This window comes from Gavia stellata, chromosome 27 (genome assembly GCF_030936135.1).
Source record: "Gavia stellata isolate bGavSte3 chromosome 27, bGavSte3.hap2, whole genome shotgun sequence".
NCBI classification, from domain to species: domain Eukaryota; kingdom Metazoa; phylum Chordata; class Aves; order Gaviiformes; family Gaviidae; genus Gavia; species Gavia stellata.
This window is the reverse complement of record NC_082620.1, coordinates 4572537-4595692: the sequence shown is the minus strand read 5'-3', so window position 1 is coordinate 4595692 and position 23156 is coordinate 4572537. Positions and strand designations below refer to the sequence as shown.

The window sequence follows — 23156 nt, the reverse complement described above, 5'->3', positions numbered from 1 at the left end:
AGATATTATAAGGCTTCCCCTACCCTTGGAGAATTTTAGATTTTCTTAAAACACTGAGTCTGAATCAGCTTCTGCCCCACCTTGGGTTGTTAACATCAAGCTTACTGACATGTTGAGCTATCAAGCAAGGTGACGTCTTGCCATTATAGTAGTCACTTGTATCGTCGTAAGACACGATGTATGCTCAAGAGACCTCTTGACTCCTAGTTCCGCAACAGGTTTAGTAGAACATTGCTTATGTCTCACAGGAATGCACAGACCTTCACAAAGTAAGCAGCAGATATGAGTACACTGCACTTGATCAAATCTACCTGTCTCCTCTGATCTCCAATTCTTTCTTAATTAGCTCTGAAATTAATTTAGGATTCCTTCACACTACAGCTGCTTCCACCCTCCAAGTCCCTCTGTATTTGCTGGCATCTCCCTCTCATTAACTGCTTCCAGCAGCACCTGTACACACAAACCCTGCTTTTGTTACCTGTCTGATTTAGCCACATGCAACAATAATGAAAACTCCATTTCTCTTGAAGATGTGTACGGTACCCAATGAGGGAACTGTTTTTAGTTTGGAGTCTTCTTTCTTTTGGTAATCTTTTATATTTCAGACTTAGTTTGACAATTCCAATCCATCAAAATCATGCTCTGATGCAGAAACAATACAGTGTTTCCTGAAAATTAAATGCAATTCAACCAATCAACTCTTTGCATACGTGGGACACTGCAATAAATGATGTAGGGTCACAACACTCAGTTGAAATTACCATGACTAGTAGCAAGCACAGCTTGCATAGATTAGAGAATTTATTTAATTAGAAAACTAAAGAAATAGTTCATCTGCCTTAGTTAGAATATTTCATGTTTCTACAGACTGTGCAGTGAGGAATTATGCAGAGATATTTTAGAAGAACGGACAAAAAAGCCCTTCAGTGTAAAAAAAGGCTATGACAATCTTTTTTTTTTTTTTGATAAGCCAGATTTAGTTTGTACGGTAAGAAACCTTCTCAGCTGCATATTTTATTCAAAACAGAAGTGTTCCCAGATTAAATTTGGTATTTACAAAGTTGCAAAGCACACTCTTTTACGACAACATTACAGAACTTAATTTCAATCTTCACCTTACAAGGATATTAACTGGACAATCAAAAGAAAAGCTATTTACCCAGACATTAACACTTCTGTCCACAGGATTTGCAGGTGGTTCTGCCTGATAGTTTTCAGTACATCTGTGATTATTACTGACCCATTTTTGGAGGCATGTTGAAAACACGATCCTAAACATTCTCAAGCAGCAAACTACTACAATAGCAAGATAAGAAGAGATGTCCATGATTAGAACATGTTTTAAAAAGAAATCTGCTGTTAAATATATCATTAACAGATTAGTGTGTTAAATTACAGTAGACATTTCAGTGCATGATACAGCAATGCCTTACATATAGTTACATCCACCTTATGTCTGTATTTCCTCTTTTAAGACCTTATTTTAGAGACTACTTATTCTGAAACGTTTTTATTTATCCTGTCACATAATGTCAGATACTTTAGGTCACCTTTTCAGATGCTCTGACACCAGCAGCTCCCGCCTGACTGAGATGGGAAGCTTGGATGTTTAAAAGTTATGGGAGAGAAATCTTGGGCACCATGAACTCCAGTAATTCTCCCTCACAAGCGTAAAAACACTATTAAATTAAAAAAACCCTACAACCTCATAGTGAGGCAAGGTGTCACATTTTCCATGACTCCTAAATAAAAACTGCAATATGAGCACTCCTATTCCTCTCTCATGGGTAGCTAAGCAGGCAGAATTGAAATAAGAGTTTACTTCCCTAATAGAAAAGACTTCCCCAGAACTCAGTGAGGATAATTTAAAATTGATGAACTTGGGGAAACTAAAAGATGGCTGCAGGATGACTTTTATTTCTTTACAATGTAAAAATTGTATTTGTCCTTATATAGGAAGGGAATGGCCATACTAGAAGCAAAAAACAAACGGTTGTATTTTAATTCGCCTACCATTTCAGCCACTAATGATACAGCCTTAAATGCCTGGTCAGTAGGGTATCAGTAACACAGAATTCTCTATTAAAATGAATTTGATTTTAACAGGCAAGTTAACATGAACTAAGGGATCTCTTAAGAAATCTTGTATTTTTCCTTTAAGACAAAGATAACTTACTGCTTTTCCATTCAAGATCAAAGAAAGGAAATAATACAAGGAGACAAAGGCAGAAGAAAGGGAGACAGAGCATCTGAAGCTTCAATTTTCTCTCTAACACTTTTTCTTTCTGATCAGTACAATCACTAGATTCACCCTACAGAGAAAGATTAAAAAAGGGAGGTTATATATGTCCAAAAAGAACTTTGGGCAACTTTGCTAATGTGTTTAAAGCTACTGTACTTTACAATTCTTATTTCAGAAGTAAAATGATAAACAAAAAACAAAGCACTTTTAATCTTCAAAGCAATGTATGATCAATAACAACTTCATAGCACTCGATATTCAAGTATCATAATCTGTATTATACTCCAGGAGAGAAAGATGTGTAGAGAATAAGTGATATGCCTGGATCTAATGCTGAACCAGGGATGGAACTCAAACATCACAAGCTTTTATGTTAAACCACAAACCCATGCTTTCATTTAGGAGTTGTTCTTTTGTTACCAGTTTTTATTTGAGCAAATTATTATTATAATAAAATAGATTATGGACTTCTTTCCAGCCCCTGCAGAAACATTTGAGATACTAGTGGAGGTACATCCCAGGATTATTTGGCAAAATATTTAGCTCAGCACACCAATTAATTTACTATGCCTCTGAAATTAATCTAACCACTTCAAGTAGGTCACTTAAACAACTATTTGCTAGGGTCAACATGTGACTAGTTTCATACTGGCAACAGCTTCCTTGTTAAATTAAATTTATAGTCAGGGCATTCTGCAGGACATAGCCAGCCTCTGGGTTAAAGCTATGCTTTCTGACCCTTCACAATTTTTGAGAAAAGAAGTCTGGCCTAGCGTACTGAATCTTGCAATAACATTGGTCATTGATCTCAATCTCATCTTTGTCCACCTAAATCACGAGAGATCTTTTCAAGAGCAGAGGGAGCACAACGTTAAAAAGATACTCAGTCAAGGATCAATTCAATAGGAATTTTACAACTGCCTGCAGTATGGAAAGTTTGAAAAAATCCTGTAATATTTGCAAAACAATAAAAAAAGTTTCTCCTGGAAACAGTACACATCCCTAAAACTACAAGGAAAAAGATTTCCATGTTATTGTACTGTAAACTTACTGTGATCTGTGAGAGTGCTGAGAGATTTAATTTACATACTAATGCTACAATCAGGTTGGGGGATGTCGGGGGACAAAAGTTACTTAGCACCAGTAACGAGCAGAAAGGAAAAGAAGGCGGCTACAGTCTCCATTGACTGTTTTGTTTTCAGTAATTTCAGACTGTCTAATAATGCCTTTTAATAAGCTGCTCTCAGCTATAAAGTTGCAATCAGCCTTTGTCACAGAACATAATACTGCCCCAGACAGGAAAATTCACTGATGTAATGGACAAAAGACCCCATCTAGATAAAAGCTTCTTAAAAAAAAAAAAAAAGGAGAAAAAAGTTCCATCAGTGAAAGACATAAATTATGCTGTCTATACTGTATATCCTTTCATTTCTAAAATACTAGATTTCAAGAGGATATCTATTAAAGCAAAATACATTCTAAAACCCCACATTTTCTGGTTTACTCTACTCTAGTCCTAGTTTACAATTAGACAAACTTGCTTATTTATAGGGTATTTATGCCCTATAAGTGCAATCTAAATTATGACTGATCATGTTAATTTTCTGTTTATGCTACCCACTTAGCATCTAAGTGACTACTATGCAGCACTGAGATTAACAATGCAATAGGCTATCTAAATTAAAGACTATTTCCACTCCACTCAGTTTAATGGCAGTTCTCACTGAAGCTTGGGTCTAGCTGTAAAAGCCTATGATATATATATATACACGATAGGTAAAACATGGATGTTCTACTCCATTAAACACAGGATTCCTCAAAACAGTGGGTCACCTTCACTGCTGATAAATGCAGGTCCAACTCCACTGTTGCCAAAAACAGTCATGACACCATAAACTGGAACTGAATCTACCCAACATTTGGGTTTAAAAGTTGGTTTATAAACCATTACTAATTCTAAAAGAATTCAGTGGCATCCTTTCAGTACCTGTATGTCTTAATTTTTATAATTCAAAGCACTAACAAGATGGAAGCAGTTCACTTTTTTCCTAGGAATTCTTCTGATCTTTCCAGTATTATCACCATTCTTTTCTTTCCAGCAACAGACTTCCTGTGATGGCAGTTATCACATTTTACAGATCAGTTCAGAAACATGCCTAAAACTTAAATAAGACATGTTGTCAAAAAAATACCCAGTCACTAAAACCAGTACAAAATCTGTTTGTCCTGAAGATACACCTATCACCTTAGCCATATAGGTAGAGATCTGTGTTTAATCTCTTTTTTTGTCCTTTGCTGAAGAGTTAGCATAAACCACTGTGACATTTGGTTATTGTACTTTGCTCTCATTTAAGGAAAAATAAATTTATCACACAGAAAAAACAGTTAATTTGCAGAGTTTAAGCAGCAAAATGGGAACTTGCTTCTCGATACATTTCTGCCCCACCTTATGGGAAGAGGAACTGACTGTATCTGTGACTGGCAAGTCACACTTTCTGTGAGGGGTGCCAGATAATAATAGCACGTCAACACGCTCGCAGCCAAATGTTCCTTTTGCCAATGAGATTTCATAATGCTTCCTCTACTTCTGAAGCTCTCCAAAGAAAGGAAGTGCTAACTCCCTGTTAAAACATATAGTCCAAAGGACCCTAAACTGTCTCATGTTTGAACTCTTTTTGCACCAATAGAGAGGGAAATTACTTTTTTTTTTGGGATGAATTTTTCTTTTTTTGCATTTTTTTTAGAGCTAGAACCTGTAAGCTGAACAGATATGTCTACATGCAGCTACACTGTGTTAAAGAACTTAGGATTTACCACTTCTGGTTTCAGACAAAGCAACACTCATAAGAAAATGTCAAGCTTTTCACCTCCTTCTGTTCAGATGAAAAAGACACAATTGTTAATAGCTAAGATGACCACAGAAATGTTTTTGGCTTCTATCCATACCGTTTTCTCTAGCTAGTGGTAAAATAAGAAGGGGAACGGGTATGAAATTCAATTAAGAAATGCCTCTTATTTTTTTGGTTGCAAATATCATTAGATCAGTGCCTGAGTATATACCAAGGGTAGAGCAGACCTGAAACGCACATTTCTCAAGCTGAAAAAAATCTGAGTGAAATATAGGCTTCCAATCAGACAAAATGCTAACAAGTACTGAACTAAGTGTGAAGCTGCCAGTACTTTAAGAACAAGATCCCTAATTCTGATTTTACAAAAAATAGTTTATGAGGAAGTTAAGCACACATCTAGAGTCCCAAGTAGTTTCTCTATACTCAGAGCTAAAAACTCAACAATATGAGATGTTAAATGCTCCTACACCCTGAGATCCTTCAGGATTCTAACTTCCCTGTGGAGGCACAGACCCTTTCCTCTCCACAGCACCACCATCTGATAAATAAACTGAGCAACACTTGCACTGATCACGTAATGAGAACTCTTCCCCCCCTTTTTAGACTTGTTTCTACTTGCAAGCTATTTCATGCTATCTCAGAAATACTGGGAAATAACGGTAGCATGTAGTTATACACCCAGAGCTAAAGTAAGAGGTCACAGAAAGAGCTTCTCATTCCCATTTCCTAACAATTCCCTGTCATTTCAATACACAACGTTCAATTACTCCAGAAGCCTCCCTACAGGGCTTCCATTGTTTGTCAGTCAAGGCTAGGACACAATGGCAGTCATTCATGTGCACGGCAAACAAGCAGCTCAGGGCCAATGATCAGCATACAGTCTCATTTTGGTTCTTCTGCAAACAGTTTGTAGAAAGATGGCATTTCAAATAAACTATGTCAATTTTACAGAGCTTCAATGCATTTGTAGTATAAGCTACTCTAATAGGGAGTCCAGACAAAAATTAAGACAACTTGAGAGCAACTTGAAGAATCACCCAAAAAACCCACTCACTCATTAGGACTGCTCCTGAAAAAGATCTGATTGCTACAACCACATGCAAAAAGATTACATTTTAATAGTTAGAGAAATACACATTCAGAAAAGTTCAAAATATCTGATTCTTTCCAAAGACAGTCATACCATGCTTTTGTTTTTAGAGTACCACTTAGTGTTCAGCCTCAGAGCTTATGTTACTAAGGGGTACAGACACCAAGGTTCCAAAGTGCACTTAAGGCTGTTTAATTCATATCTTCTGGTTAAGAGCCCAAGAGATTTAGGGTTTGGGGGTTTTTTGTTTTGCTTTTCTTTTTTTCAACATGTTAAAAATAGAAAAAACTAATGCAATATGACAGAAGTCCAATGCTGCTGATAACTGGAGAGACACAAGCCTCACGCACCTCTTCATTGTTTTGCCTTTTCTACTTCAAAACTTGCTAGAGCAAAGACTTTGTCTCCTGATCCTATGAGAGGAAAAAAGATTTTCAGTAAGTCATAGTAGAAATTGTGAATTTCCTTATATACAATTTAAATAAAGTAAAACATTCGAGGATCAAAGGAATCAAACCTACAGTTTGAAAACTAGAACACCTGAGCTAATTTAAGAAAGAAAAAAAAAGACACATACTGGCTTGACAGGTCTGAAACCAGCCATGTTGTATAGGGTCTGGCTGGGATGGAGTTAACTTTCCCCACAGCAGCTCTCATAGTGCCCTGCTTTGTGTTTGTAGCTAGAAGGGTGCTGAAAACACACTGATGTTTTGGCCTCTGCTGAGCAGTGCTGGCACAGCGTGGAGGCTCTCTTGCCCACAAAGGCCTGTAGGCCTGGGGTGAGCGAGAGGTTGGGAGGGAACATAGCCAGGAGAGCTAACCCAAACTGACCAGAGGGATATTCCATACTGTATGACACCATGCTCAGCAGCAAAAGCTAGGAGAAAGGAGGAGGGGCCTTTGTTATTAAGGCATTTGTCTTCCGAATGGAACTGCTACACATAGTGAGGCCCTGCTTCCCAGGAAGTGGCTGGACATCGCCTGGTGATGGGAAGTGGAGAATAAATCTTTTTGTTTTCCTTTGCTTCTGTGAACAGTCTTTGCTTTTCTTTATTAAACTGCCTTTATCTTGACCCACAAGTTTTTCATTTTATTTTCTCCCTGTCCTGCTGAGGAGGGAGAATGAGAGCAGCTTGGTGGGCACCTGGTCAGCCAGGTGGCCAGCCAAGGTCAACCCACCACACACACAGAGAGCTTCTAAGGAAGCACCCTTTTGAACAAAAGGTTCTCACCTTGCTTAGACTCTCAGGAAGAAGAGTACTGAATGGTGGGTCACAGAGACAGTTTATTTGTACCCTGACCTAGTCTGGCACGTTCCTGCCATTCATAGTTCTTTCATCACAGTTCTACCTGTAATGGTAGAATGAACTGTTGTGCTTATTTAATGCATATTAAAGCTGAACTTTTGGTCTTGACAGTATGATTAGAGTTATGACAATCATGGCAAGAAGAGTGCTTTAAAGCTGTGTTTTGACAATGTGCCAATAATTGCCGAGTTCTTTGCATCAAGCAGAAGAAAAGGCTCTCCTGAAGAGTCATGAATGCAAAAGAGATCTGTGTTTAACTGTAAGAATGATATCTCTGCTTGAGACAGACCATTCAAGCCTTCAGCATTATGGGCAACGCTTGGCAATTTATGGACATTTGGCTCTGGATTTATTTGCTGCGTTACTTTTTCCTCATGGATAGCGCATCAGAGTTCATTGTTAATAAAACAGAAAAACGTACATTAGAATTTAATGGCATGAAATCTTTTGTTCATATTTCCTCTTTCACAGGGCAAATCACAGGTATTTCTATGAATCAGTTTTCAATGAGGCAAAGGAATTGGAAGTTATGAGAATGAAAACTTACCAAGGTCAGTGGAGACTCTCTCAAACTGGCTCAGGGCTGTACCAGCATTTGCTGACAAGAACATTTCATCATCTGGAGTGAGCTAAATCAAAAAAGGCCACAACTGTGAGCTTGGCACCTTAACTGTTCATATTCCCACCACTGTAATTCCCACCATCTACATGGGCACATACATGAACTATGACAGGTTACAGCGATTGTCAATTTGCAGCTCTTAAGTAGCAGTGTTATCTAACGTATTAAAAGCCAAAGTAAAAATGCAAGCTACTCCCCCTGCCACTGAATTTTTTCTCAGTGGCATCTGTCAGCCCAGGAAGAACAGCATATGCAACATCAGACATGCCTCTACATGCACTGCTAAGTTTCAAGCTGACCTCTAGTGATAATTTTTGACGAAAAGGTCACACTGTACCTCTGTACCAAAACTATGCAAAGGATGTCAATTACTTTTTTGTCACGTGGTCAATACAGCAATGAGCTAAGATCTATGCTCACTTCATATCACCTACTGAGGAAAGCGAAAATATGCAGTCACTACCAGCTTTGACCATGTTGAGAGTCAATGACCTAGAAATGGTTCTCTTCCTTTAAAGCGACATTTGCACATCTATATTTTGCTTTTATGTATTTGCTTTGATGCCTTGTGACAGATGCCCATAAAATATTTACAGTAATGAAGTAGTAACCTACATTTGGAAGGTTCAGATATTCTAAGTTAAAACTCACTCATTTAAGTAGCCTTAGATATATAACCTTATTAAAGCAAAGCATAAGCGTGTCAAACTGTCCACAATATTTGTGTCAGTTTATTTACTGAAAATATAGAAATCAGGTACAGGTATTCAGAATGATGTTGGAATGAGGGAAAGTATTAGCTATCTGCCTTTGCTGTGCTTTGTAAGCAAGCATCTAACTACTTTTGCAGTACTGTGCCGATAAACATCTAACATTTACCATAATTTTTCACATTCAGAACATATGTGAAACTGCTATCCTAGCAAGTCCTCTGTGAAGTAAGTTACTGATCATTTTAAAAGATAAAAAGGCTATGTCAAAGCGTGGTGAAGTGGATTGTCTGAAGTCATCCAAGGAACTCATGCCAGGAGGATAAGATATCTTCATGCATTCAGTTCACAATCTTAACTAGCCTTTTAACCTCTTTACGTAACATTTTTTTCTCTGACAGGCAAGCAGTAAAAATATTCTGAGGGAAAGCATTTGCTAATATCATCTACTTGGAATGCAGCTCCTTTAAGTACTGCACTTGATCTTTTCCATTACCTTCCCTCATTTCCTAAGAAATTTTAAGCACAGAAATACACAGCAACCCCTTTTCTTCATATACCATCAACAAAAATAACTAACAACTTCTCTTCCTCCCTCTAGTGGTAAAAAACAGGGATTGTTCTGCCACTGACCTACTCACTGGGGAAACAATCAGTTTATCACTCATCTCTCCAATTTATTTATCACCCACACAGAAGTAAGTAAAGCTCAATGTATGTCAGAAGCCTCGGATAGTTCCTGCCAGGTGGATAGGTGGTAGTTAGCCAGTAAAAGACTTGTTTTGTAGCTTTTATAAATATCAACTTGTACCAGCTTATATGTGATTCATTCATACGACCCACCAAAGAAAGCATTTCAAAGTAGAAACAGCCTTAGATAAATGTACAATACTATTTGATATGTTCAGTAGTGAGTGTTTCAGAAAGCTTAGCATTAAAATGGAAGGATGTTTATGTACTACAAAATGTACTACATTTGCTCATAAACAGAAGTTTAATTTCTTATTTTAAGGATTTCAAATTCCTCTTCAATATATAGAAATATATAGAAATTTCTATTCAACTATCATACCTTACCTTCTCACCAAGCTTTCTGAGGGCAGTCAGGATTTCCACTTTCTGCTGTGTGTATACGTCTCGCCCCAACTTCCCAACCATTAAGTCTCGGTCCATCTGTATACCGAGGCGGGGGGAAATAAGTCAAAATATAAAAGCTTCCCATTACTTTCACTCAACACAAAAGCATGAGCAATGCAGCAGCCTAAAAAATATCATCAGTAAGCGTGGTACCCATGGAAGTAAGGGACAGAGCTACCTGTAATTTAGAAGATGGCCATGAAGTTTTTCTGACCATTCTGCACATATTCTTTGCACCTAACCTTACCATTCTTGATTTCTCCGAACATGAATCTCTTCTAATCAAAGACTACTATTCATGCAAAATTATGGATTCGCATATCACTGACACGTGGAGGAAATCACATTTCATTTCACTCAATCTGGATTTCAAGTTCAGTCTAGTCCTCTGAAACATTGAGTGCACTCTCCAGCCCCTCAATACAATTACAGATTCATACTCTTCGGATTTTCTATTTGCAGTTATACTCAGTTCGCTATCTTTTAACCACATTTTTGTTTTGAAGCAGCAAGATAGAAGATAATTCAAGAAATATACATTGTTGTCCCCATTACTTCAATGAACATTTAAAACCGAACAAATTCTGAAAGAGAACTTCTCTGTCTCCTTATGATGCTGCCACCAAGGTTTCTAACACACTTGGTACTCTCCTTGCAATCATTACATATTTAAATCAGTCTAGCTCAAATAAAGAGTTTTTACAGTAAAGCAGAAACCTTCACCTCTGCCAGCCTTGTCCTCAGTTGCCTTGGTTGTTTCTTTGCAAACATTCTAATTACTTCTGGAGTTTTAAATGCTTGGCTGATGGCTGCTTGTATTGCCTACAAGGAAAAGAGCAAGAATGATCAGAACTAATAGTTATAAGCTATAGCTGCATGACAAGATTAATGAAGGCTGGAAAGCATCATTAGTATCCTCTGCATCATCTCATAAAGAGAGCTTTCCTTTTTTTTTGCTTAACCATGGAAGTGAGGTGAAAAAACATGACCTTTATGCAGGGCTCGAAAAATCCACTAATTAGTGCAACTACACTGAGAAAAAGCCATGAAACTTTTCATTACAGTCTAGGACTTAATTTCTAATAATTTCCAACATCTTCTTGATATTAGCACATCACAAATGGATGTGCTATGCTATCTTCAGCAGTTTTAATGCCCACAATGATGATTACAGCTCCTCTAAGGGTAAGCACAATGTAAATGATGAGGTAAATCTCCTAATGTTATTCATAATCCCCTATGGAGTATCAAAACTATTATGATTAAATCTCACCAGTTATGTTTGGACAAATCATGATCCTTCTGGAAACAAACCCCTAAAACATAGGGCTCAGAAGGAACAAATTATGCTCTAATCAAACATTTGAAAAGACGGAAAATAGATCAAAAGTTTGCAGGTCAGCATAAAATGCCATCAATTCACTCGTTCACTTAAAAGTTACACAGTCACTTCCTACAGCCTTTTCATTTGGGTTGGTATGAATCTCTGAAATACGAATCAGCAATAAGAGCACAGGAAATGCTATCTTTATGCTTTCTAACAAACAGGCATGACCTTTATTTCTCACCATATATATTGTCCTGGATGGTTCTTCGCACTTCTAAAATTAATTTGTATTATTTTATCTTATTTTCTAATATTAAAGATCTGATATATTTAGGCCCTGCACTTTCCCCCAGTTTTTTTCTACAGTGTTATGGTTGTAATTCTTCAATTTTTTTTTTCTTTTAAAATGAAGACACCTAACCAAGCTTTTATATGTACACATATATTAAATAGTAAAAACATTAGATATCTAGAACTAGCTTTCACACGTGCCTGTCTAAAAATTATAATGAACCACTTGTATCTATTTTCTGTTTCACTGAGTCCAGGCAGAACGTGAACTATTTTTAGCAACACATCATCCTTACCAGCTGCATCCCGCTGAGCTCGTCCACCAAAGTCATATCTCCAGACATAATCTTCTTCAGGGAGTCATTGATCTCACTCAGCTGTTCTAGAGTTTCTTTTTTGGTCTCTTCATACTCATCTGCATCTAGGTCCTCTCTAAAGAGGATCCAACAAGACACATTAATTCACAGGACTAAACTTGAGATGTAACATGGAGAAAAGAACATCAGGGAATATCATGATGCATGCTTCCTCAGATAGCAATGAAAACATTCACATCACTTCAGATTATTCTGCTCTAGCCCTCTTAGCTGTTATTTAGCTAATGCATATGTTGTTTTCTTGGTTTTGCACCACTTCTAGCCACCATGCACTTGTGTTTTTTGTATGAAGTCACTTGCATTAAAAAGGCTCTGACAGCTACGAGATACTCAACACTTGGTGCAGTATTTAAAAGTGCATTTTGGAGCTATAAAAAATATGCAGTGAGATTTTTTTCTCAAAGCTATGGTGAATGAAATTACCTGAGAAGCCCACCTTCTCACCCCAAAACCATCAAGTTTTTCAGGAATAACAGCTACTGCTGTCTAAACCTTGCACAATTCAAAGAACAGCACTAGCAACCCTTAGCAGTTATAATTGTTCTCGAAAAGCACAGGTACTGCTTGGACAATTTAGAATTATAGTCAGAGAAAGCATCTAAAACCACACAGGATGTTTAAGTCCAAGCACTGAAACAGAAAAAAACCCCTTTTCCTTGGTAATTCAGTCTATCTCAAATTTTATTTGCCCACAAAATCTAAGACAAAATCACATGAAACTAACAACCTGAAAACATTAGACAAACTAAAAAAAGAAACCCAACCCAAACACCTGTAATTTTAAGACAAAACAAAATAGACACAAAAGCTGTTTGCTAACTGCTGTTAAAAAAGCCCATATGAAAATTCTGAGTTCTGTGAACAGCTATTACAAGTTAAAAAGTCACACTGAAATACAAAATTTCAGAGTAATGAGTATTTCTGCCCACACTTTCCTCAAGATGATAAATAGAATGATCTTAATAAAAAGAAACGTGTTTTAAAAAATAATTTTTACTACCTAACGCAAACATCCTACCTAATTTAAAAATGTAAAACCACAGCAAAACACAAAATAAAACAAAAAAACCCATAAGTTTTTTTGAAAGGTACCACTTTCTTCTGCCAAACACTTTAGAAAAATATTACCATATAAGAGGAAAGCATCTATTTTTATTACCTGCATTCCTCCAGATCTTGAAGCTGCTGCATTAATCTATCCAACTGCTCTTCCAAGTTTTGTTTTAGTTTACTGGTCTCTGTTGTTCCTCTTGAAGCCATTTTCTGTTTTGACGTGAAAATTTTAAGTTGTTACATGACACTCCTAGGAAAAAGAACGTTTTATTGTTGTGTATCAACAACTTATTTTAAAATTCTCCAAGTATCAATAAAATTATGCAATATCTTGATGATGGAACGTCTAATCAAAACACTCGGGGATGAGAATTGCTAGGCTAGGTCAACAGGATTGTTCTCTTTGTAGCAAGAGGCAGCTCACCAGGGTAATAACTCAAACAGCCACAGCACATAAAAACAAACAGGTTTGAAACCAAGCAGCAATTACTGAAATACTGAGGTCCCGCTATATGAAACAACAGATTCTACTCCTCAACTGCCCCTTGGGAAACTATTTAAGAGACTATTTAAGGCGTCTGGAGCATGCAGACACCGTAGATGGAACCAGTAGCTGTAGAAAACGAGAGCACTCCAGAGGAAATCCGTGCTTTGGGTATCACACGGGGGCAGCCGTCGGCAGCGGCAGGCGGGACAGCCCTGGTCACGCACCGGCTCAACAGCCCTTGACCAGCAAGTTCTGAGGTTGCACTAACGCCAACGGCTCCGGCAGCCGGAAGACAGAGAAGGAAACGCGATCCTCCCCGCTAGAAAGGTGCGAGAGGCGAGCGAACAGGAGGGCCGGAGGGGGAGAACCGAAAGGAAGGAAGTTGGGCACTGCCCGAGTCCTGCCTATCCCCGAGGCCAGGCTCCCGCCCGGCTCTTCCTCCTTCGCGCCCGCAGCTCGCGGAGGTGAGCCCGCCCAGACCCCCTCCAGCAGGCCGCGACCGCCCTGACCGCCGCCCGGGCCCGCCGCCGCCTCACCTGGGGCAGGCCGCGGCGGGCGGGAAGGCAGCGCCAACCGAGGGGGAGCGGGACGCCTGCGACCGGCGCCGCTTCCGGCGCGCCCGGGCCAATGAGAGCGCGCCGCCGCCGCGCCGCCCAGTGCGGCCCCTCTGCGCGGAGCTGGCGGCGCGGCCCCGGGCGGTAAGCGCGGGCGGCGGCGGGGCGGCGGCGGCGGGGCCCGCCGGTGGGTGCTGCTGCGGCGGCGGGGGCTTGGCGGGGGTGGGGCCTGATCCTGCGCCCCGCACGGTCGGGGGCCGTGCCCGTGTGCGGGCCTCTGGCGGCGTGGAGCTGTGGGGAGGAGGTTGCTGCCACGGACCGAAAACTGGCGTGCTTAGCGGGCGAGGGCTTCCAGCAACAGCCTCCGCACCGAAAACTTAATGATGTTTATATGCTACAGAGACATAAGCATGTTTAATAAATATTCATCTCTGAAATACAAATGAGATCGACCAACGCATACGCACAATTACCTGCTTATCCACACAAGCGAATAGGTTGGCTTTCAGAACCATCCCAAATCCTACTGTAGGCATTCTTCGATGTTTTTTAGTGCAAATACACGTTGAATCCAGCTAAGCACTAGCAGGACTGTAAGTAGTACACACTAAATATTGGTAAGATCATGTATAAGCATGGTGAGATGATATATAAGCATATAGGTAAAGGACTACATCACAGGGCACCTCATTTTTCCTTCTGAAGCAGAAGGGAAAATGATCCAGGATGGCCTACACTGAGTGAAGGCCATTTTACTTTGATTCCCCTTAAGTCTCTGTAGAGAGATTTTACTAATACTTTGTTTAGTATTTGGCGTAGTGTAGCGTTAATTATTTTAAGACTGTTCTCAGTTTTGTGAAACTAAACACCTGCATACAGATCTCTGTCACCTCTGTATAGCAGGAGCTGGGCTGCTAGTTTGGATCTGGTGGTCAAACTGCGATAATTAGAATTGTGTCAAGCGGTGCCAAATTACATGTAATTCATCAAAACTACTTACGTTATTTTACAATAAGAATAGGCATAATTCCATATACAGCTCTGGCAGTGGCTGGGCTTTAATCATCACTGGAATCTAGTCTTTTTCTCTCCTGGGATGTGCAAATTGCATAGCTTTCCCAAAAAAAGTCAGAGCTCTATGAAGGTCATTTCTGATGGTGCTGTGTTGGTTATAAGGATGACATAACAGGGAGGGTAATCATGTGATGATACCTCTTTGTCATTTCCTCCGCTCTCCACATCAACCATGGAGCTGTTTTCTATGAAAGCAGTGCTAGACAGAGGATGTCAATGCAAATTAGGAGACTTGAGGGTATGTGCAAACCATTAAATTATATTATCAATTTCTACGCAGATATGAAGCGCTACAAGATGAGTTTATGAAGCAATAACTGCCTGTTTCTGAAGACTGTGAAATTAGCTAGCATGAAAACGGACATTTGACTAACTCCAGAAAAGGCACTATATATTTTCATCTTCAAATTTTCTATTTTTGGCCTTGCTTTTTTTTTTTAAAGGAGAAAATCAAGCCTTTTCAAATTTGCAGCATGAGTCACTTTCTTTAGAAAGTAGGGCTTTATGCATCACAAAGGCAAGTCTAACTCCTTTCCTTGCCTGTTCCCATAGTAACTCTTTTAGCTGATGCCCCTGTGAAGACTGCATTCCAAGTGACACCAAACCCTTCAAATGCTGAACTACTCTGCAGTAATAAAGAATATCTTAAAAGTTTGTGAAACTCTTGAAAGCATAGGAGAGCACTAACACTTGCAAAATGTGAAGCCTTGCAAGACCTCCTTTTATTGAAGGGCTATTTGATATTAGTACATAGTAGCTGTTTCAAGATGTAGCTGTGATGGTATCTCAGCGCTGTGGCGGCTGCGAACATCACACAGCTTCTTTGTAAAGGAGGCAGAACGTGAGGGTGACCTTGTGGGATTTTTGCAGGCAGCGATGTTGCTGTAGGAACAACGGCAGAGTGTTCAGTGCTCAACTCGGATGTCTCGGACATCTCACAAACAGCAACAGCAGGAGAATGGCCCGTAACATATGCCAGTTTTCATTTGCTCAGGGCCAGGCTAGGGGGAACCATCTTGGCAAGCCAGAATATTCTCATGAAAGAAAAGAACACCGAGAAGCAAAAATCCATGTAGTGTGAGGAGAAATGAAAAAGAGAAGTAGTGAAATTTCCTTATTTTCACCAATTCTTAAGCAGCTTTCTGAAACTGAAGTTCCACATTGGAACAGTGCTGTTGTATTTTAAAAAAGGAAAAAAAAATCTGGTATTTAATTGCAGCTTTTACTAAACTTTCTTTAATTCACTGTTCTTCTATCATCTGTTCCACTGGTAGACCTACCACTTACTTTCTGCAACACAAAGTAGATTGGTTGTTTCCATGTTTAGTCCATAGCACTCTCTTCTCACATACCAAGAGCATGTGAAATGTAAATAAATCCCAAACAAAGAAACGTTAACGCTCCTCTCCTCCAGAATTTAGTAAAATATAATGTTAGTTCTATAGAGTTTGCTGAAAAGACTCACTGCAATTTAGAATAGCAGCACTGGGAACTGTTATAGGTTGTTCTATTCCCCCCCCGTAAGCACTAGAAGTAAGGAAGTTACTTCTAAGGAAGTTCCCTGCAGATGTGTCTCTTGGCAGTTGATTGGCATTGGCAAATTAAAAAAAACCTGCAAAGTTCTAATAAAGTGTGTCCTGCAATCAGGACAAATAATCTCTCCTCATGAAGATTTTCTGCATGAGCTGCTTTTCTTTGGAGTGGGCAGTATGCTTTCCTCTCTTTAGGCAAGCAGCCCGTTTTCAGTGATTGCATTTTTAAAGATGATTCCTCTTGCATATAGGAAGGAATCGCAGCTGTTTTGATAATACACGGGCAAGGCAAATTTGAGTTCACTTCTCTATTACATGTCTTCTAAGCACACTCACTTTTCTCTCCATCCTTGATTTCTAAAGCCCCACAGAAGAATTATCCTCCCTTCTGCAACATAATGTCACTGTTGTCTCAGCTCCTTGCATTGTACCTCTATCCAGGGATAACCAGAAGAACTAGAGGCAGTCATTTTAATTTCTTAAAAATTGGGTAATGCAGTATCACATGAACAATCACAGGCCAAATGATGATGGAAGGAAAATACAGTGTTCAATTTGACCTTGAAATCTTCTGCTTATTGGCAGCACAAATAAGTAGGAATAACTATTTTTCAATCTGGTTTCTTCTTGTAGTGGCCAGTAACTAGCACCAACATTCTCCACTTGGCTCTGTAGCTGCGAGGAACAGCTATGGAAGATCCTGACAAGAAGACTGAAGTAGTACTGCTGGCCTGTGGGTCCTTCAATCCCATTACCAACATGCATCTAAGGCTGTTTGAGCTGGCTAAAGACTACTTCCATGAAACAGGTAGGATGGTAATTTATATCATTCAGAACAGCTCTGATAACTAGACACTTAAATGCTAAGGTGAATATTTTGTGTATATGAATGCCTGTTTGACAGTGACAGGTATTTTTGGAAATACTAATTAGGTATTGAAGCTAGTCTGCATGTATGTATCATACAAAATCATGTAGGCCAAATACATGAGAGAACAGTCTTACATATGTGTTGCTTATTACAAATTTTAATAAGCTAAAGCATGAGTTTTATAGTTTTTCTTTATAGAAATATACCTTTCAATATATCTTACTATATCTTTGATTGTGTTGCCTTGCACAATGGCAGAAGTATACCGTACTTTTCCACTGGGCTGGCTATCAGAGCTGGCATTGGTGTTCGTAGAGATTGCTGTGAATAATGGTTATGTAATAGTTTAAATACAATACAGTGGAAGTAACATCTGCTCAACCACTTTTTATGTTCTTGTGTGATGTGTTTTTTCCACAGGAAAATACAAAGTAATCAAAGGAATAATTTCACCAGTAGGTGATGCATATAAGAAGAAAGGTCTGATCAGTGCGAATCACCGAGTAACAATGGCAAAACTAGCTACAAAAAACTCAGATTGGGTGGAAGTTGATGATTGGGAAAGCAGCCAGAGTGAGTGGTTGGAAACACTAAAAGTTTTAAGGTATTCTTCAGCTAAACCCTAAAAAGTCTCAAGAACCTATAGAAGGATAAGGAATGGTGTTAGCTCTAACAAATTAGAATAATAGCAGGCTAACACCAAATCATATTAATAGACCCAGTGAAGTACTGGTTTGTATGAGCATTGTAAATGAAAGATTGCAGCATTAGTACTAAACGTACAAAAAATGAGCCTGTGAACAATTTTTAAGATATATTGTTTCTTAGGCTGTTTTCAATTTTTGTGCTGAAAAGGTATTCATGAGGAAGGACAAGCGACTAGAACAGGGCAGATACATGCTACGCAAGCTTCCCTCATTTGATTCTGATTGTGCTATGCTGCCCATTTGTGTATTTAAAGGCTGGTGTGAGAATTGTCTGAAGGAATATCTTTAAGTTTTACGTTTTTTACTCTTTCAGTCACTGTGACTTCACTGAGGTTCTTCTTTTTAAAATGAATTCTTATTAAAAAAGAAACAAACCAACCTTGTAGTTGTTGCTTTGAAATCTTTGCACTTTGACCATCTTACGACCCAGCTCTCACAAGTCCCTCTTCCAGCCGATCAGTTCTTGGATGGATTGTCTGTGGGAGTACTGCAGGAGGATGTGGTGAAAAGATTATTTAGTAGGTCATACCTACCATTCCCTATATTCTCCTACATCTTTAAAATACCTAAAATACATCTGTTTTGCAGGTACCATCATCAAAAGCTTTTATCTCCTGATCCCACTAACAGTCTGCAGAATGCTATACCTTTAACAAAGCCAGGACGGAAGAGGAAACAGGAACCAAATAGGCATGACCCCGTTAAAAAGAAAAATCAGAGTCCAGATATAAAAAGTTAAGTCTGTTTGCAAACTAAATGCTTAACAGTACTTGCTATTTCAAGGGAATTGTGCTGATGAGTAACTTTCTTTGATGCTAGTTCTTCATTCTGATTGCACTGAGTAAGTTTATTCCCTGAGATCCCGCAGCATAAAGCAGTAGGCTTTGAACAAGATGACTGTAAGGGTAAAATATATGACATGAAAAATACTTAAGATAATAGAAATTTGAACTGAAACAGGTCTGAACTATCCATTTTACCTACAGAACTTTGCTAAACTGTAATTACAGCCGAGAATTTTGGATATAAGTTGCTGAAGAAAGAACGAACAGAATTAAGTCCTGAAATTCAAAATTCAGGGTATCTGGGTACAGGATAATTTTAAATTGTAACTTAAAACTTCATACAACAGATGTAGCTTGGCTTTGTAATTTTAGGTAGCATTTATTTTGCATATTGCTTTTAGATGTCAATTTTAGTTCTTTAGCTTAATGTGTACAATTATATGTATTCATATAGAATTTGAATGGTCTTCCATAATGACCATCTTAATCCTTTATGTTAGCAAATCTTGACTTCTGCCTGACTTCTTCCCTTGAACCTTTCCAAATTCTACTGTTTAATTGATAGTGTTTTAAAGTAAATGTATTCAAAGAAGAGACAATCAGCATCAGGCAGGCTTTTTTCATGTTGTGTTGACAGATGTTTTACTACATTTCTACCACCCTGTGACATTAGTGGAAGCTGCAAATCTGTAGCACTCTCAGTTTTGCTTACTCTACTCTAAGGTGGTTTCTATCTGCATGCTTCTCTCGATTCCCTATAAAACATAGTATGGAAGGGAGTCCCCTGAAGTCAGGTCACACAGTCTATGGGTTGGGTTTTTTTTTGGTCGTACTTTCTTTCCTTTTACATAATCCCCTCGGACCCCTGTTCCATAAAAGCTAGCTCCTCTTCTGTAACTCTGTGGAATGTCAGGTAAAGTTTTAACAGCATTACAATATCCTTTCATACTTAGCTATTCTGGAATTTTCTCTGTATTTTCTTTTACTTTGATCCTCACAGTGATCGATTCACCCCAAGGCTAAATGAGCATATTAGAGTTTATTTTCCAGTCCTTTTGAACGAAGGGACCCCCATAACCTTTTTTCAGAAGAATCCTGTATTGAGGCTACTAATTATCAATTATATGCTCTGAATCTTTTTTTATGTCATTCCATTGTCTCATCCTAACAAAGATACAGAGAGGTAGCCTAGAAATTAAATGTCCTTATTAAGTTAGCTGTAATCTGGTGGCCTAAACCAAGCCCTGTTTCTCACTTATTTTTCTTTTTAAGGTGTCCCACAGGTTAAACTGCTTTGTGGAAGTGACATGCTGGAATCTTTCGGGATCCCCAATCTGTGGAAGTTGGAGGACATCACTGAAATTGTGAAAAATCATGGCCTTGTATGCATCAGTAGGGCTGGAAACAGCGTTCAGAAATTCATCTATGAATCTGATATTTTGTGGAGACATAAGAATAACATTCACCTTGTGGAAGAATGGATCACAAATGATATTTCCTCCACCAAGATTAGGAGAGCACTGCGCAGGGGCCAGAGCATTCGTTACCTGGTGCCTGATGTAGTTCAAGCATACATAGAAAAAAATAATCTGTATAGTCCAGAGAGTGAAGACAGGAATGCTGGAGTGGTCTTGGCTCCCTTACAGAAAAATGCATGTGATTCCAAAAACTAACAGGCATTATAGAACTGACTTACTTTCTGCTGTGAAAAAGCTACAGTTCAGTACAGGAAAATGGTTGGGGGGGGGAGTGTTTGTTTGGGTGTGTTATTTTGGTTTTTTTTTTAAGTAAATACTGGGGTAATTCTGTGGCTTTAGTACATATGTAGCTGCTGTTGAGGTTTGGTGCACTCAATAATTGAACCTACACAACCTTTTTTAAGTCCAACAATAAGGTTTTCACGTTTAAACATTTTGTCACAGTGCAGTGAACTAAGTATAAGAATTCATACTTGCATATGAGAATTACAAATTAACAAACAAAACAAATGAAAATGTTCTGATTATTTTTAACTCAGACTGCTCTGACTGCTATTTATAAAATACTAATACAAATATTTTTAATAATTTACAGTGTTTTAACAGACAAAGCCATTTAATTTCAAAATGTACCACTTACTGATAGTAAATCTATGTAACTCATTTTTTAAAAAATTGCCAACATGTGGTGCACCTCAAAGAAATCATGTAGCTCTGTCCTGGAAGGGGAAAATTTACTCCTGGCTGAAATGGTGCTAGATACACCATGCTTTGAGTTGCCTGCCTTTCAAATATGCAGCCTGTTTGTCTGCCGTCATGCAATTTGCTCCCAGAAATGCCTTGTGCTTTGCTTTTCTAGTCATGTTTGCAGAGCTGTTAAGTTCAGCACTTTTTCTTATGGAAGGACAGACCTACTTCAGAAACTGGTTTATAGCCATTGATTTAATGGATAGAGATTAATAATAGTGTCACTGCACTGATTCTCAGACAGTTGTCCCTTTATTTCAAATAATAAATGAGCTTTTACTTTTGAACCAAATGTATATAGCCAGAATTGTTTTCTGTAACGAGTTGAGAAGAAATGCTAGGATATTAAGACTACATAAGTGAAATGTTTTTCTTTGATAGAAATCTAGTTTTGAATCTAACAGTACATTGTCTGTATTATGTGACTATAAACTAGAGAGGCACTGTGAATGTCATGGTGATAGAATTCTACCTCCCTTTATTTGCTGTCATCCCATTTTTGTTTGGATTATGTGCCTTATTAAAAAAGTCAAGGTTTCCAAGATGCTACCTAATGGGTCAACAGCTTTTTCATACTGTAGATGACTCTGGTCACATTTTTCAGATCAACAAATCCAGCAGAATTTGAGACTCTCAGGGCAGGAAGCCTAGATGCTGTTGGGCAAATCTAGAACCAGGGACATGTTCCAGGATCATAACTGTGACAACCCATCATCCTCCTTCCCTGGGCAGGGGATCCCCAAGGAGCTAAGGCAGAGGTGCAGGCTTCCCTGTGAGCTTAGGGGGTGAGTCTGGAAACCAGAAGCTAAACACAGAACATCACAGGTGCCCCTAGGGCCTACAAGGCTCCTATAAAACCCAGCGGGGGAGTCAAGACGCTATCAGGAAGATGTGTAACCCACAGTGGAGCTAGCATCAGGCATGCAAACTGAGAGCCCCACGTGAAATTCTGCAATTCCATACACTAGAACATCAGTGTTCTGCTAGCTCCAGCCTGTAAATGTGGCTGTCTACAGAGAATCTACAAGGAGATTAGTGTAATAAAATCAAGTCCCAACTTAGAAGTGCACCTGTAACTGCACTGTGACAGAAAGTAGCATCAAGGATTCTTCGTTCTTTTTCTTGGTGATTCCTGCATCAAATGTGCTCAGTCTGCCATTTTTCCCCTTGAGGTCAGGCAAGCTTACACCGTCCTTTGATAATGAGGCTGGGTTTGTTTATCATCAATAGTAATAAAGGTACTGAAGGATAAATTATGCCCCCCGTGACACCTTAGCAATCAAACTGCCATAACTGATTGAAGATAACTATATTGTTGATGGTGCATAGGAAAGGACAAGATCTACTTTTCTCTTTTGCTCGCTGTCTATGACTGGCAAGAATAGCAGGCAAGAAAGATATATTTCAAGAAAGATTTATTTTCAGTACTCATGTCAACTACTGTGCTTCTGAATAAACAGAGCAATCTTTGTAATGGGAAAGCACCCTATTTATGTGGTCACTTTTCAGAGTAAAACTGCACTTTAAATCTAGGTTTATTCTTCTAAATAATGATGCTGGTGTGTGTTGGTGCACTTTGTGTAATTCTAGAGAAACTGCAAATTCAATAGGATGTTTTATAAAGCTTTGGTCTTCAAACAGTTATATTTCACTGGGTTTTAATGTAGTTATGTATGATGGGTCTTTCAATAAAATAAATTGCATGTAGTATACTAATTTTAGTCATCCTGTTATTAAGCAAATTTGATGTCTGATAACTGCATGATTTTTAACTAGGTAGAATGATGTTGGCACAGTTTTGTCTATACAAAACGGAACAGTGTTCAAAAATTACACTGACTACCAAATATGGATCTTTTGTTTTACTAGTGGGATCCAGAAACCTGCCTGTTACAGCACTAGAAGTAAGCGCACAC

General features: G+C 38.7%; 2 protein-coding genes across 8 annotated transcripts; one reads left to right on the top strand and one right to left on the bottom strand.

Annotated features, from left to right (window-relative positions):
- Nucleotides 1–640: 640 nt before the first annotated feature.
- LZIC (leucine zipper and CTNNBIP1 domain containing) lies at nt 641–14073 on the bottom strand. 6 transcript variants are annotated; one of them, XR_009484494.1, is made up of 9 exons: nt 14029–14073; nt 13112–13255; nt 11872–12007; nt 10681–10779; nt 9898–9993; nt 8036–8117; nt 6532–6594; nt 1160–1296; nt 641–668 (listed from the first exon to the last, which is right to left on the bottom strand). XR_009484494.1 is itself a non-coding variant. In XM_059829894.1 (8 exons), the coding sequence occupies exons 2-7, from the start codon at nt 13210–13212 to the stop codon at nt 6536–6538; spliced, it is 573 nt and encodes a 190-aa protein (XP_059685877.1). In that variant the 5' UTR covers nt 13213–13255; nt 14029–14073; the 3' UTR covers nt 970–1296; nt 6532–6535. The 6 variants fall into 6 exon arrangements, 5 of the variants coding, with proteins under 5 accessions (XP_059685877.1, XP_059685879.1, XP_059685880.1 ...); XM_059829894.1 differs by lacking the exon at nt 641–668 and having other exon boundaries at nt 970–1296; XM_059829896.1 differs by lacking the exons at nt 641–668; nt 1160–1296 and adding an exon at nt 2299–2312.
- Nucleotides 13791–22929, top strand: NMNAT1 (nicotinamide nucleotide adenylyltransferase 1). 2 transcript variants are annotated; one of them, XM_059829891.1, is made up of 5 exons: nt 13791–13819; nt 17286–17460; nt 17944–18127; nt 18819–18964; nt 20288–22929. In XM_059829891.1, exons 2-5 carry the CDS (start codon nt 17343–17345, stop codon nt 20686–20688), a joined length of 849 nt encoding a protein of 282 aa, XP_059685874.1. In that variant the 5' UTR covers nt 13791–13819; nt 17286–17342; the 3' UTR covers nt 20689–22929. The 2 variants fall into 2 exon arrangements, with proteins under 2 accessions (XP_059685874.1, XP_059685875.1); XM_059829892.1 differs by lacking the exon at nt 13791–13819 and adding an exon at nt 14165–14190.
- The last annotated feature ends 227 nt before the right edge of the window (nt 22930–23156 follow it).

Excerpts from the sequence above, each read along its gene's own strand:
- LZIC (XM_059829894.1), bottom strand. The coding sequence starts at position 13,212 with ATGGCTTCAAGAGGAACAACAGAGACCAGTAAACTAAAACAAAACTTG. Across the intron at positions 12,008-13,111 it reads CAAGATCTGGAGGAATGCAG|AGAGGACCTAGATGCAGATG; the intron begins GTAATAAAAATA and ends GATCCTCTTTAG. Across the intron at positions 8,118-9,897 it reads TCAGAAAGCTTGGTGAGAAG|CTCACTCCAGATGATGAAAT; the intron begins GTAAGGTATGAT and ends TTTTTGATTTAG.
- NMNAT1 (XM_059829891.1), top strand. The coding sequence starts at position 17,343 with ATGGAAGATCCTGACAAGAAGACTGAAGTAGTACTGCTGGCCTGTGGG. Across the intron at positions 17,461-17,943 it reads AGACTACTTCCATGAAACAG|GAAAATACAAAGTAATCAAA; the intron begins GTAGGATGGTAA and ends TTTTTTCCACAG. Across the intron at positions 18,965-20,287 it reads TCAGAGTCCAGATATAAAAA|GTGTCCCACAGGTTAAACTG; the intron begins GTTAAGTCTGTT and ends TTTCTTTTTAAG.